The sequence below is a fragment of the Poecilia reticulata genome, linkage group LG6, assembly GCF_000633615.1.
Source record: "Poecilia reticulata strain Guanapo linkage group LG6, Guppy_female_1.0+MT, whole genome shotgun sequence".
Lineage (NCBI taxonomy): Eukaryota > Metazoa > Chordata > Actinopteri > Cyprinodontiformes > Poeciliidae > Poecilia > Poecilia reticulata.
In genome coordinates, this window is record NC_024336.1 from 21,133,132 (window position 1) to 21,147,558 (window position 14,427).

Genomic DNA, 14,427 nt, shown 5'->3' on the forward strand with positions numbered 1-14,427 from the left:
GCAGTCATGTGAAACAAAAAACACTCCACGATATCTTTGTCTGATGTTGTTTTGTTTTGTTTTTTTCTGGAAAAGAAATCGATACGGTTTCAGATAAGCACACACAATAAAATAAATAAATACCAGCGTCTAACTCTTTAAACAAAAGATTTGAACAAAATTGTGTGTTTTTAGCAGAGGGAAAAAGTTAGGACACCCTAATCATTTTTTTATGTATATTTTCCCTAAGCTCCCTCTGAAACAAAGTAGCATTCAAGATGGATGCAGTGGTTTTCCACTGGACAGGCCCTGCTACAGCACAGCAGTCCCAAACCATGACGCGTCCACCTCCGTGCTTAGCAGTGGCTGTGAGGCTCTTTTCCTGGGTTGCTGTATTTTATTTATCCTAAACATGTCCTCAGTTCTGGAGCTCAAATATTTCACCTCTCTCCACTCTTGAAGTAGAGGTGGGTGGCTATTAGGGCTGTACTGATGCAATAATCTCACGATGTGATACGATACACGATATTCTGCTCACGATACGATATATACATATATTGCGATATTCAGCAAACGATACAATTCAATACACTTTTGCGATTTTATGAAAGATTTTAGAGGGACAGAGTGATTTTGGTGACATTTTGTGACTTATAGAGTTGGATTTAATTAATTTAACTGAAAACTGATTAAAAGCACCAACTACGCAATACCTGGCTCTGGTTGGACATGGACACAGACTTAAAGTCGACAGCTGGACAAAATGAATCAAAGAAGTGGTAAGAAAACATGTTCCTTTTAATTGAAACGGTACAAACTGTAACTTACATGCATTTGTAAAGTAAATAAAGTGCACCAAGTACCCTGCTCTGAATAGTTTGATACCTTTTTAACTTTGACACTTAACATCTGAAGGAATCACTCTAAGCCTGATGACCTAATCACTCTCCCCGCGAAGCAAGCAGTGAGTGAGCAAGGTGACAGTTGGATGTTACGATACTTGCGGATGAAGATGAATATAGATTTTTTTCTAGGAAGGAAAATATCGATATATATCGCAAAATCGATATTATTACACAGCCCTAGTGGCTATGGACCTAAAGTTTTATTGCAGTATTTTGAGGTAAGAATAAAAAGGAAGATGAGTTATTACTTCCTTTATAGGTAACTCTGTGGGTCTGTGACTGCATGACACAGCAATTATTGTCCCACAAACTTAAAAACTGCTTCTGAAAAACAAACCCACTTTAATGTGCTTCTTTGGGACATTAGGTATATAAATGAGTGTGATTTGATTCGACTTATTGGTTCATTCCAGACTTGTCAACCGTTGCGTCGAGCATATCCACATTAGTGTTGGTGTGAATCTGCATCTATGCATAAATCCAATGAGAATAATATTTGTTGATATTCTCAATGAACTAACGGTGGAGAAAATAGTAAAACAGTCTCAGCAATACGGACAATTATGGAATTTATTGTGGCAACAATAAATCCAACATCCTTAAGTGGGAGCCATTTTAATGGAAGTAAACGACACTATATGTAAAAATTATTGTATGTAAGTTGAAACTGTTGCATAATTTTAGCCATTTAATTAATTAGTTTTATGATTAAGTCAATATTAACTTTTATTTCTTACTCTGTAAGAAATACAGAGTAAGAGTAGTGTATAGTGTTTCTGTTAATCTTTATTTTCCTCTGTCCACTTTGTACTGCGACAGCATAACTTTCCCACTTCTGGGACTAATAAATAGTTATCTTTTTTTGGGGCATCCCGCTTTCTTCCTCATTAGAAATATAATTTTATTCCATTCATTATGGATCATTGTTCATTTGTAAAACTCAAAATCCTCAGTATTTTTTAATGTTTCTTGTGACTTTATCATCAGAGAATCATGCTGATGTTGTTATTTGAATCAGAAGAAGCCTGTGGCGTTGCTTGTAATAAATCTGAAAGAGAATATTTATTGCAATCTGATTATATTAAACACCAAAGCCAGAGGTGGCGTGTTTATCGTAAAACCCGCCACACCAACCCTTCATAAACATTAGGGTCTCAAACCGGGAGCGTTTTTGTTGAACGTCAGTTGAAAAGAGTTGTTGACAGGCGGACTGCAGAGCCCTGAGGGTTTGGAAACTTAACATCGGGAACAGTTAAAAGCAGTGTTTAATGGCTCGGAATAAACGTGGGTTGAATACTGACCAGCGCAAATTGTAGGAACTAATCAATGAGGGACACATTTCCACTGAAGTCAAAACCAGGCCTGTTGTGTTCCTCCCAACATAAAACCAAGTGAACGCAACAGACGTTTTGAGCAATCTGCTCTGTGAAAATGTGATTTAAAAAAAAAAAAATTTTCCTCGCTTAGAATCAGATTAGTCAAGCTATTTATCTTTTATAATCAGAGAAACAGCAGAGTCTTTATGCTTCCCAGGAATGAAACGTGTTGGTTTGAAACCACAGATTGAACTTTGCCTGCTGGCGCCTGTGTGAAAAGCGGAGCCCCCCCTGGCCCCCTGCCCCCGTCCCGGGCGCGTCAAGGAGGACGGCTACGGGTGCCGCTGCAGGAATCTGTCAGCTGCCTGTCATCGCAGCGTTTGTGGATCTGCCACTGCTTTGTGAAAGGAGCGGCGGTCAGTCAGAGTGAGGCCTGACCTTCCAGAACACAGTGGCAGCACACAAATGCATCAACTCCCAGATATTCCCTCAATTAGCTCCGGAGCCCCACATTCCTGACCTCCGCTCACACGTGCTTATTTGGGGCAGAGGTCAGTCATCTGACTTGGACGGTTCGCGCTCTTCTGCAGCCTTTAGCGATTTTAATTAATCATGCTGCAGAGATTGATCCTTAGCCACTTCTGTAAGCAGAAAATAACCAGCCGTTGTTCCAGTGATCAGCAGCACGGCCTGCAGAGGGAGGTTTATGACCTGTGTCCCGCTGTTTAAACTCGGCCACACAAACTCTTGTTCCTTTCTGAGCTCTTCCAGGAATGACGCTCACGCTGCCTTCACTGCAGCTCAGTTCAGCTTGTTCTTCTCCTAACACCTTTAACACGCCTGACTCACGCTTACTTTACACTTCTTTAAGTAGATGAAGCACTTAATGCTCAGGCCAGCGTTTGTTACTGTCCCGACGCTTGCAAGCAGAGCTGAAACGGTTAATCGGATGAATCGTGATTAATAAATGTATGAAATCAATAATTAATTTAATAATCGTTAACTTGAGTAGAGACTCAAAAAAAAGGTAAAGAAGGTGAAGCTAATCCAAAATTGTATAAAATATGTATACTTTTTGCATTAATGATAAAACACCTTTGACGAAACTAATACTAACGTTCACACAGTTCAAATTCACTAAATGAATGCTGTGTTGTTGCTTTTTAGGCAATCAAATGTTTGGTGTCTTATTTAAAAAAAAAAATGAATTGAATTTTGCTTATTTGCATCCATTAATGTATTTTCTAATATTGTATTAAACATGTTTAAGTAGCTAGCTGAAAAATCTGTAGAACGTGCCCATTTTATTTGAGTAATTGATTACAATTACACAATCCCAGCCACGCTACCTATCAACTAACTGGAAAACATTTTGAAAAACAAGATTAATGTAAAGATGTTTAATCATAATGAAATGCAACACAAACGCCTCGTTCCAGCTCTTTAGTACAGTGTTGGTGGCTTTCAGTTTCAGTTATCGTAACTGTTATCTTAAAACTGAACAGGTGCAGCTCGGCTAAAACTAAGTCATGCGACTCAGTTGAAGTAGCAGATCGACCACAGAGTGAGTGAGGTGATAAAATGACCCAAGTTCAAACCTCAGTCTGACTGAACTGCTGGGGTGGGTGGGTTACACTTAAAGCCTCTAATCGAAGACTGTTAGCAAGACTGCGAAGACTTTTATGTTGGCAACATTATTTCTATTTGCTAAATATCACAATAATCACTGCTTGGATTCAAATTTCTTTGATAGAAGTGGTAGAACTCTCTTTCTGACTTGGGTAAAATGTTTTGCATGTCCTTCCTTAAACTTCTCCCAATAATTCGCTGGAATTTGGCCCTTTTCTCCCAGCAGAAGTGGTGTGACTTAGTCAGGTTTGTAGGTCTGCTGGCTCACACACGCCGTTCCAGATCCATCTACAAATGTTCTTGTGTGACTGAGAACAAAACATCGACTTTATTGCCCTTAAGCCACTCTAACGAATGTTATTGCAAGCTAAAGGCCATTTGTTCATTTCAAGACCCATTGTGTTTTGAGTTGTCTCTTCAAAATGTCCAAATTATGTTTTTTCCTCGTGAATCGCAAAAGTCCTCCCTGTAATAAAACACTCCCTTCGACATAATGCTGCCACCTCCGTACTTTGCAATATGTTGTTTTAAAGATTGCGTTACCATTTTTCCACTAAAGGTAACGGTGTCATTTTGGCCAGATACTTCCATTCTAGTTTCTTTAGACTAAAGAATATGTTTTTAAAAGTTAAAATTTTTGTCCTTGAGTGCATTTGTAAACAATAGTTTGTCTTTTTGCTTATCTTCTCAAGTAATGGCTTCCTTCATTTCAGCTCATGTCAGAACACAACCTGTTTTCCTGTGGAAAGTGTCTCTCTCCACCCAGCTTCAGCCAACATCTTGACAAGATATTTTGGTTTTAACTGTGCACACAGGCAACATGCTTTTCCTACATACCCAGGACAATCATGTGTATGTTATTCCCTAGCGTTTATTAAATTATATAGTATACGGTAATGTTAATTGTTGGAAGTTGCATTTATGTATTCTCATGATGCCATACTAGCTTTATTTATAGAGCACATTAAACACCAACAAGACCAAAGTTTTGTTCACAAAAATAAATGATGAATAGAAAACGATATATAAAATATACCAAAAATATAATATATGCAATGTTTCCTATAACTTTGAGTCAATTTTGTGTTAATTTGGATTTATAATTTGGATGACTTGCGCTTGGCTCCACATTTTAGCAAAGCTGCTCTGCAGATTGTGGTAAAAGATGCATTACTGCCATTCTTCAAACTTTATGATGTGGTACAAAATTAATTTCTGAAGAATGTGGGGAGATGTTAATTCATAGCTGTGCTTAAACTTTCTTTGCAGATATAGATTCTAGTCAGATGATAAACTGCAAACTGTTTTTTAAAAAAAGAAAGTGACAAATGACTCCCAAAAGCAACAAATCTATAAATCTGACTACAGTACTTTGAATGCATCTGTCATTTTGGTTTTTGTTGAAGTATGATTTTTTTTTATTTATCAATTTGATCATTTCATTTGTTTTGATCATTGTTCTATGTCCGTTTGTGACTGATTACTCCATAATCAGGCCTGCAGCGTTTTGGGAGCTGCAAACTCAGAGTCGGCATCAGAAAAGACACCAATTCAAGCTCAGAAGCTCTGTTACTGTTTGATGTGGCCGTGCAGCAGCGACAAGCTTTTCTTGCATTGCTGGCATGCTGCCTGTTGTTTTTGCTGCCTTAAATCCACAAGTTTTTAGTTCTGTTCAAATTGATGCCGGTTTTCACACATCAAGAAATATATTTGCCTTGGATACATATGACAAAATACTACTTAATCTTATCCTCTCAGCTGTCTGAAAGATGCAGCATCTCGTATGTGCTTAATTAGTCCAAACTCAGTTTTGGTTTGCTGTGGGAAAAGGACAGTTGGAGGGTTTTGTCTGAGTAATTAGGGGGAATGAAAAAGGCATTGATGAAATGGGGACAAACCTGGTGAAGAACTTTTTTTTTTCTCTTGTGCCGGCTCTGTTTACTGTCTGTCGGCGTCCTCAGATCCGCATAATCTGAAATTGTCTGCAAAGCCTCAAAAAGGGCATGACTGCTTTCTTTCCTACACATCAAAATGTCTGATGTTTTATACCCTCAAATATATATTTGATTGGTCCACATTTCTGTGCCTCAACTAGAAATGGATGCATTTTTGTTATTAGAAATTTCAGGAGGATCCCGTTGATCCTCCAGGTAATCCACCTTGTCTGTTTTGCCGGGAACCTGCCGAAGCTAAAGTACCATCAGTCTGTGCTCTCGGCACAGACGGCGGTAATCTTCAACTGTCGGCGCTGCAGACAATGATAAATGTGATTATTTTTGTCCATAATCTGGTTTATAGTGTGCAGAAAGTTGACACACCCACAATGAAGTCCACTTTTAGTCCACTGCATACGCTGATCTTTTAGAAAACTGAGTCATGTAATTAAATGAATGTGGCGGCGTAGCATTGCAAAAGTGTTTCTAGCATAAAGCGGTTACTAATTTGTTTGTTTTTTTATTTTCAAAGGCTCTCACTGATGTTATATCATAATGTAGCAGAGGGGACGGTGTGAATTTATCCAAGTCCAGACCCCAGTTTTAGTGTGCATTCACACCAGACCTGATTATTCTGTTTTAATCAAACTCTAGCTCACTTGCTTAGAAACTGTTTTGTTTGCAGTGGTGTGAATGTCCAATCAAACTCTGATGATGCGGACCAAAAAGCAGACTCTGATCTGCTTAAAAACCTTAGGTATATTAACATCGGATATCGATTCTGATTCAAATTTTAGTATCTGTGCAGCTCAGTCATCTATCCAAATCAAGAAGATGATTATGTGAAGATAATTAAGTTTTATTTTATTTTTTTTAATGTGGCAGAAAATCTTATGGTCCTCACAATCTGATATTGTAAACTGTTTAGACTTTTTATACTTTAGAGTGAGCAAATATTGCTGAATCAAGGCATTGTTCAGAGGGGACTGCGCCATTGGTGGATAGATGGATACTTTTGGTGAAGGAAAGAGAAGCTAGAGAAAAGCCAGCAGGGGAAAGCGTGTTGGGCCAAACCACAGGAGAATTTCTGGGCAGTTGGGGAGGAAAGTACAGACGCCGGGGTCTGACTCGACGAACTCGCCGCTCTGTGAGCTATTATTTCACCCATTCCAGAAGATGATTATTTCTTGGTAAGCGGTGAAGAAGAAGAGTAGTTTTACGGGTCGCTTTGAACCACAGCTATTGCCACAACCAAATATGTGCCGAGTCAGAGAGTCCTCCTCTACCTCTGGATGTCGTCTTCCCTTTCTTCTGTCTATCCTTTGGCCGGCAGGCAGTGAGGTATAAATGGAAGCAGATGAGATGGCCTTATGGGATGCTGTTTGGCGTCTCTGGGGAATCCTCCTCCTCGTGCATTTATACAGAAGCATACAGCCGATGCTGCACGCACAGATCGGCCGGCCCTCTGTGGATGGGCCTAATTAGAAGCAGAAGTGGAGCTGAGCAATCGGCCTGAAAGCACTAATGAGTTCATCAGACTGCAACAAAGCTAGAAAGACGGGCTGTTCCATCCAAATGCATTCAACCTCTTTTTAATGATCACAAAGGAATGAAACAGTCCATCTACGATGGAGAGACTGAAGAGCTGCTTCTGGCTGTAGAGTCTCGGGGAAAGTTAGACCAAAGATTCCTTCATGTTTGAAAAGAGGGACTCCCAGGTAGACACAGGCAATATTAGTTAGTTACTTACTGGTCTTAAGTTATGCCTGAACAGAAACCAGTTGGTTTTAGCTCAGTGTCCACCTGGAGTAGTCGATCTAGCCAATGGGATGAAGCAGGTATGAATGGCAAAAGCGTTCTCAGTTTTTTCCCGCAGGATTCCAAACATCTCTGCTTTTAAACGAGGCACCGCTGATAGATTTGACTTATCTGACTACATAAAAGATTACAGCTGCTTGGAGGCCTCTTTGTTTAGACTAAAGGAGACTGAATAAAAGCAGATGTAGAATGGTCCACGCGCTGCCAAAAAGTCACACAGCAGAGCTTTTACAAACTCCACTGCTGCAAAGCAAGACCATAATTACAGTTTACACAAGGGGCACGCAGGAGAGTATTCCAAGTCCCCACTTCTGTTATTCATTTTCCCAGAATTGCTTTTTGTCCTTCAACAACAAATGTGCTTAACGATGACATCTAAAAGATTTGATAGAAAGTTAACCTATTTTAACCTGCTTCTTGCTGATGAAGTCATAATTTCCACATGTTGTTTGCAGCCGGGGATTTTTTCTCTCTCCAAACTTCACATGGCTAAATGCATGAGAAGTGAAGCAGTTACCAAGTTCTGGCTTTTAGACGGTCTCTATTTTTACATTTTTTTTAAAGCGTAAAAGCTAAATGCAGTCTGATCAGCATTTTATGAAGGTAAAAATAAACGACACGCTTGCATGATGCGCGCATGGCATGCAATTTAATTTGTAGCTCCGTGCATTGTGTTCCAGTTGGCTATTTTCAGTTGTTTTGATGGATATAAAGATAAACGGTGATGTCTAGTTGATAGAAGGTGACTTGCTAATGAGGAAGAGCGGACTTCCTCATTAGCTGAGAGGCTGACGGAATAAGAAGCCGACCGAGTCGGGGTGGCACAGAGTGCCTGGTGCTTGGAGACGGAGACTGAGCAGCATAGCTGTTCGCCGATGATGGCTTGGAAATGACTACACTTTCTGCTTCTGTTCACCCTCTGAAGGAAATGATGGCACATTTAAAGTTGGCGCAGACTGTTGTTTTTTTTTTGTTTTTTTTTTTTTTACTGGCTCCATGCAAACTCGCTGAATCGGCTTTAAGTTCGATAGCTTAAAGCTGTGACTTCGGTGATGCCCTCCGGACACCAAAGAAACAATAGATTTAATATATAAACAACGGATTAACTACTTATTTGTAATACAAACTAAGCTAGTGAAGAGAAGTGAATAAAGCAGCGTAACAAAGAGGATGGATAAACCAGCGCTTTTATTTTCTCTTTTATTGACATGATTCATTGTGAAACTGGTTTAGTCAGTAAAAAAAGAACTGTGTAGGAGATGAACTTTAGCACTTACAAAAGATTCAAAAGGATATTTGGCACCTACACACACAAACAGGATTTAGCATTGTTAGCAAATTTATTCTGTGGAAAATATAGAACATCCAAAGTTAACTAAAATAATCAAGTACGATAACTTTAGCTGGATTCTGGCTGGCAACTTTTTACATCTCCATTTGTTTACACTGCTTTGAGTAAAAGTTAGTAGCATTCAGACCTTTAAAGCCTGGTGCAGACTTGCTGCCATTAGTTAATTATTACACTCCGATTATCTGTTATTAGTTCATTATTACACTCTGATTATCTGTTCAACTAGTAAAACCACAATTGGGAGACTGTCTACCTACAGAAAGTGTCTCGTCTCAACATCTCTCCTTCAGTTCTGTTGATTAGTGACACCTTGACTTTACAGAGCCGCTCTCTTTCCTGTGAGCCTCGCACATACATCCAGGAATGCTTTCACACTCTCTCCCTCACTCTAAACCACTTGCGTCTGCAGAAACGCTCCCGTTTCTTGTCGGTGTGGGAGATGTGGTTAGAATGGTCGGCCTTGGCCCGTTTCCTCGGCGTAGCTCCCCGCCCAGTCTTGTTTCTGACGTACACAGGAGCACGCAGGGGCTTATGCACACTGCAGCCTCCTCTGCTTCTGCAGATCTATGATCAGACTGTTGTTTCTCATCGGCTTTTGACTTTGTTTTGATCAGGGGCGTGATGTGTTGCTTTTTGAGATATTCTAGCCCACTTCGTGTTGTCTTACAGGCTCTTGTTTATTGATATCTCGGTTGTACACGTCCGTCAGGGACGATCGGCACCAAGTGTGGCTTATGAAAGTTTAATTTATTTTAAAGAGTCGCTGCTAATTCAGAATTCAACAAATTGGGAGTTAGAATAGCTCTTTTGTTTTAACTCTTCACATCTCATTCTAAACGCGTTTCTTTCTGGTTAGAAACTCACCGCTCTCTTCAGGAAGCACAGACTCACAAGGAATATCTACGTTCAAGAGTGACCTCATCTCCTTAGAGGGCCGTCTCAGGTTTCATGCGAAGCAGACGGACTCATTGTCCAACTCAAACACACTCAGAAATGTTTCTGCCCTGTTTTCACCATCATCATACGAAGAGTATGAGAGCAGAGGCAGGAGGAAACAATGAAGAGATAAAACCTTCGTGTTTGGAAGGGAGAGAGGGGAATAACAGTGAGGCCGCCATGGGGACGGGAGGCCACAGGACCAAATTTGGAAGGCGAATCCATCACATCAGAGCAAAAGCCCCCTCACCCCCCTTTTAGTGTACAAACAGCCAACTGGCCAACCTCACATCTGTACTTGGTTTTCTTCTGGACTCGATTCTCTTACGCACTCAGCTCTAGATATAATTTTAGGAAAATGCAGCTGCAGATATTTCATCGTTCATTTGCGGACCGGGAAGTGGACTTAAAGGGTTGAAAGGCTTTTAGTCTGCAGCCACTTTTCTTCTGTAGTAACCGGCCGTCACTGGATGGATCTGATCAAACCATAGATGCATCCTTGGCTGTCTGTCGGCATTCATCAGATGCCTTTCTTTGTATTGTGTTGAATAACTGAAGTTTCTATACTACTTCTGAGATTTGTCCAAACTGATAGTTTTTGGGGGTTTTTTCATTTTCTTTGGAAAATCAGCCTCTCCACCAGAGATGGGTAATTCCTGTTCTGCAGGGTCTGCATGTTTTTAATGTGTAGCTGCTCTGTTGTTTTGCTAACTCCTTGCTCCCTGCTGGGGCCTGCCTGTGACTCATTCCTTGACGTCAGGTGTGTTCAAGCAGGGGAACACCTCAAACATCCACTGCTACACGACTGCTTGGCCTCTGGGATTCCAGAGTTACTTTGCGTCGACGTGCAGAATCAGTTTTGTGTGTCTCCTTAGTTCATTTCCTGTGCTTGAAACCAAAATAGCTGCAGAACAAGTTCCATGTTGCTTTTTAGTTTGTTTTTGGAAGAGTTTTTAGCCAAGCGCTGCTTTAGTCCATGCTCAGGGTCTTCCATTTAACTATGATGCTCTAAACATTGTTGTCTCCACCACATACTGGTGCTGCACTTTTGGAAAAGTCTTGATGAAGTATAATTTCAGAACGTTTCTTTTTTCAGAAATTGGGAATAAATATCAGTTTTTAAAATATATTAAGAGCATAATATTTAGGGCTTTTTTGTACTGTTCCTCTCTTGCACATTATTTAATAAGAACCCACCCAAGTGAGATGAACTGTACCTTTACTGAACTGTGTTCTTTTTTTTTTTTTTTCACCCATCCTCAGTGAAGTACATCCGCGAGGTGTCTCCGCTCTTCAAGAAGCCGTCCCTGGTGGCCGACCTGCAGTGGGATGGCGTCCGCCCACAGTCCCCCAGCTACAGCGGCAGCGACGACTCCGGGTCGCCCAAGCACAGCAGCTCATCGTCCTCGTCCAAAGACAGGAAGGTCATCAGCCTGAAGATGTGCTTCATCAGCAGGAACCTCACCATGCCTGATCTGGAGAACAGGTTTGCTGTCGTGCTGGGGACTGAAATACCTGAGGCTGAGGGAGGGCTGGGTGCGTCTGTGTGGGAGATGGTTTTTGTTTGTGTGCGTCTCTCGTCTGTTCATTAGATTGGAATGTTTATTTTTGTTAAACTTTACGGGCAAGACAACAAAAACCTCCTCTGAGCATGTTGATCTAAAACAGGAAGATTAATCAGACAGTGTTGCCTACATTTGTGAAAAAAGTTGCTCTTCTGTCTGCTAGTCATTAAGTACATTGCCTAGAATTCTTTTTAAAATTTTATTGGTCATTTAAATATATTTATCTTAAAACAACAAAAAATGTACAAACCCATTAATATAGTTAGTAAAATAATAATAAAGGATATTTGGGCTAACTTTGTGTACTGCTGCAACCACAGGTGGATCAGTGAAGGTCACCTCCGTTAATCATTGCTGTTTGTTTAATTCTTCCTCATTTTCACAATGATGTGAACTCAACATGCAGTTATTCTGCAGTCCGAATGATAATTTATTCTGAACCAGAAGTGCTTCGACCGGAGATCTGTGGTCGATTTCCAATCTTGGGTCTTTTGGAAAACTTTTAACCTGATTTTAATCATTTCTGTTTTCTCTGTAACGGCTATAATCACCTAGGTTCAGTGAGTTTTTTTCCCGGCCTTCCCGCTGTCATTAAATATTTATATTAGAGGGAGAGCTGGTGTCACACTGTGTGTGAAAGAGAGCAGTCACAAACTGGATTTAACTTTTTTTTTTCTTTTTTTACACAAAGACAAAATGATAACTTAGTTGACACTTTAAACTGCTTTCAGCATCCTTCGTTAGCGGTTGGCACGACTGGCACCATCATGAACAGGAGTTTGCATTTATCCACAAACGAGAACTTTACTGTTGGTTGTCCAAAAGGCTGGCAACGTTTCCAAAGTTACATTTTGTCTAACCGAGGCTGACAGTTCAGATGGATAAAACTGAAGACCAGAAGCAAGTAAAATTATAACTTCAAGAAGCATTTTTAAAACCAATAATGTCTATTAATTCCTTACACTTACAGAATTTATAGTAACATTCATGGTAATGTATGATGAGTAGTAACTTTGTAACATTTTTAAAAACTTGTATTTAGCTTATTTTATGAACTAAAGAACATAAAATAATGCATATTGCTTTTTATCCCAGGTGATAAAAAGCTTGAGAAAAACTAAAAGGTTTTAGCCATCTTTTGAAATTCCTCTACTCAAACCAAACTTTGTTAAATATAAACACTCTTATGACAAAGCAGTTGATGGTGGATATGGAAGCAAGTTTTTGTTTTTTTTCTTCTTTTTAATTTTAACTCATTAAACTACAGCAAGCTTCTTTCAGGAGCGGGCGTTCTTCGGCTGGTTTACGGTAGGAACTGAATGTTCCTCCAGTTAATCAGACGGAGCTCAAAATAATTGAATACAATTTTACATGGGAGTTTTTGGCAAAAATTTTAGGAAACGTTGTCTGGGACCCAACTAGAAAATAAAATTTTGATCTATAAACTAAAACGCAAATTTGTTACAGTTTCCCCTCGACATTCTTTTACAGTTTTTATTTTTTTCCCCCCTAAAATAGTAAACTTGTCCTGTTCCATGCAGGCTGCTGGAGCTGCACTCCCCGGACGGCCAGCACACCGTGGTGCTGCGCTGTAAAGACGGAGCCACAGCCAACTCCTGGTTCACTGCCATACATACCAACATAGCCGCTCTCCTGCCGCAGACGCTGGCACACATCAACGCCTACCTGGGGGCCTCGTCTGCAGCCTCCACACACCCCCACCTTAAACACATCGGCTGGCTGGCTGAACAGGTACGCAGAAACTACTCTTAAAAAAAAAACAGATTTTCTGGGGGATCTTTGAATTACTTAAATAGACATTTATGTATTCCTTCCATTAGTATTTTTCTTTTTCTTTCCTCTTCGTCCACTCATGCTTTTCTTAAGAATCAAGTTTATTTTTCGTGATTAAATCTGTGGCGTTCATAAAGGATAAATTTACCCGCTGGGATCTAGACGTGCCATAAAGTGAAATGAATCACTGCAGGCTCAAAGACATCTGCTGTGAAAGACATCCGCTAAAAACACGCTCTGTGAAGTGCTAAGTAGGGCTGAAACTATTTGTAGAGAAACTCAAATGACTTACAAAACAATCCTCCAGGGAAGAGTTTTGATTTGGCGCTTCGTTGAATCCGCGTCTCTCTGTATTTCTCAGAGGTCATTGTGTAACGCCATCTGGCACGAAACGGTCTCATGCTAAATGACAAGCGACGAAGAAAGATCACAAAATGGAAGAAAAACGCTGGATCACATCAAAATAAAGAAAAAAATATGTGCACCCTACTGTAAAACTAGGTCCAATAATCAGATTTCCCCTTATATGGGCTGTGGATAATTTGTGTAAACTTTATTTAGATTCAACAAATGTAGTTAAGAAACGTTATAAAAATAACTTTATCCCCATTCGTGCCTCACAGCACATTCCCTTAGCTTTGTCCTCTCTATTCTCATATTGTACCCGTCTCACTGTTTTAAAATGATGTGTCGGTTTCCATCAAACGTTAATTGGATTCAATAGATTTATATTGTGATGCTTCCTGGAACTTTGTACAAGTTTTTTAAAAGTAAATTCAGTTTTCTGTGCTTAAAAATAATCCGTTCGATACCAAATTAGACTTTCAAAGATGCAAAATGTGTGTTTTCATTATTTAAGGTTGAATTTTGCAAAGATACACTGAGCATAATTTAGTGGCTGAAAATCTTTGTTTTGTTTTGTTTAGACTGCTGATGCGATACGATTTCTCTTTTTACAAAGTTAAATTTGTGCTTCTGTTGGACTAGTGTTCATTATTTAGTTAAAGGAAAGGGGTGATGTCACACTATGTGTGTGAGAGAACAGTCCCTGTTAAATAAGGTTTAAGTTAAGTTGCAAGACAAAAACATTGTGAAGTTCACCTTTTAAACTCTCTTTAGTTTCCTGTATTGGGGATTAGCACTGTTTGCTTGAATAGCCTTACTCAAACAGCAGTCGTTGTGTGTGTGTGTGGAGGGGGG

At 39.9% G+C, this 14,427-nt stretch overlaps 1 protein-coding gene across 1 annotated transcript in view; it reads left to right on the forward strand.

Moving 5' to 3' along the window:
• sntb2 (syntrophin, beta 2) overlaps positions 1 to 14,427 on the forward strand; it is a 28,912-nt gene that overhangs the window by 3,576 nt on the left and 10,909 nt on the right. Inside the window, exons 2-3 of the mRNA XM_008411800.2 lie at positions 11,132 to 11,354; positions 12,975 to 13,185. Coding sequence (XP_008410022.1) covers positions 11,132 to 11,354; positions 12,975 to 13,185 — 434 coding nt within the window. The remainder of the gene's footprint in view (positions 1 to 11,131; positions 11,355 to 12,974; positions 13,186 to 14,427) is intronic.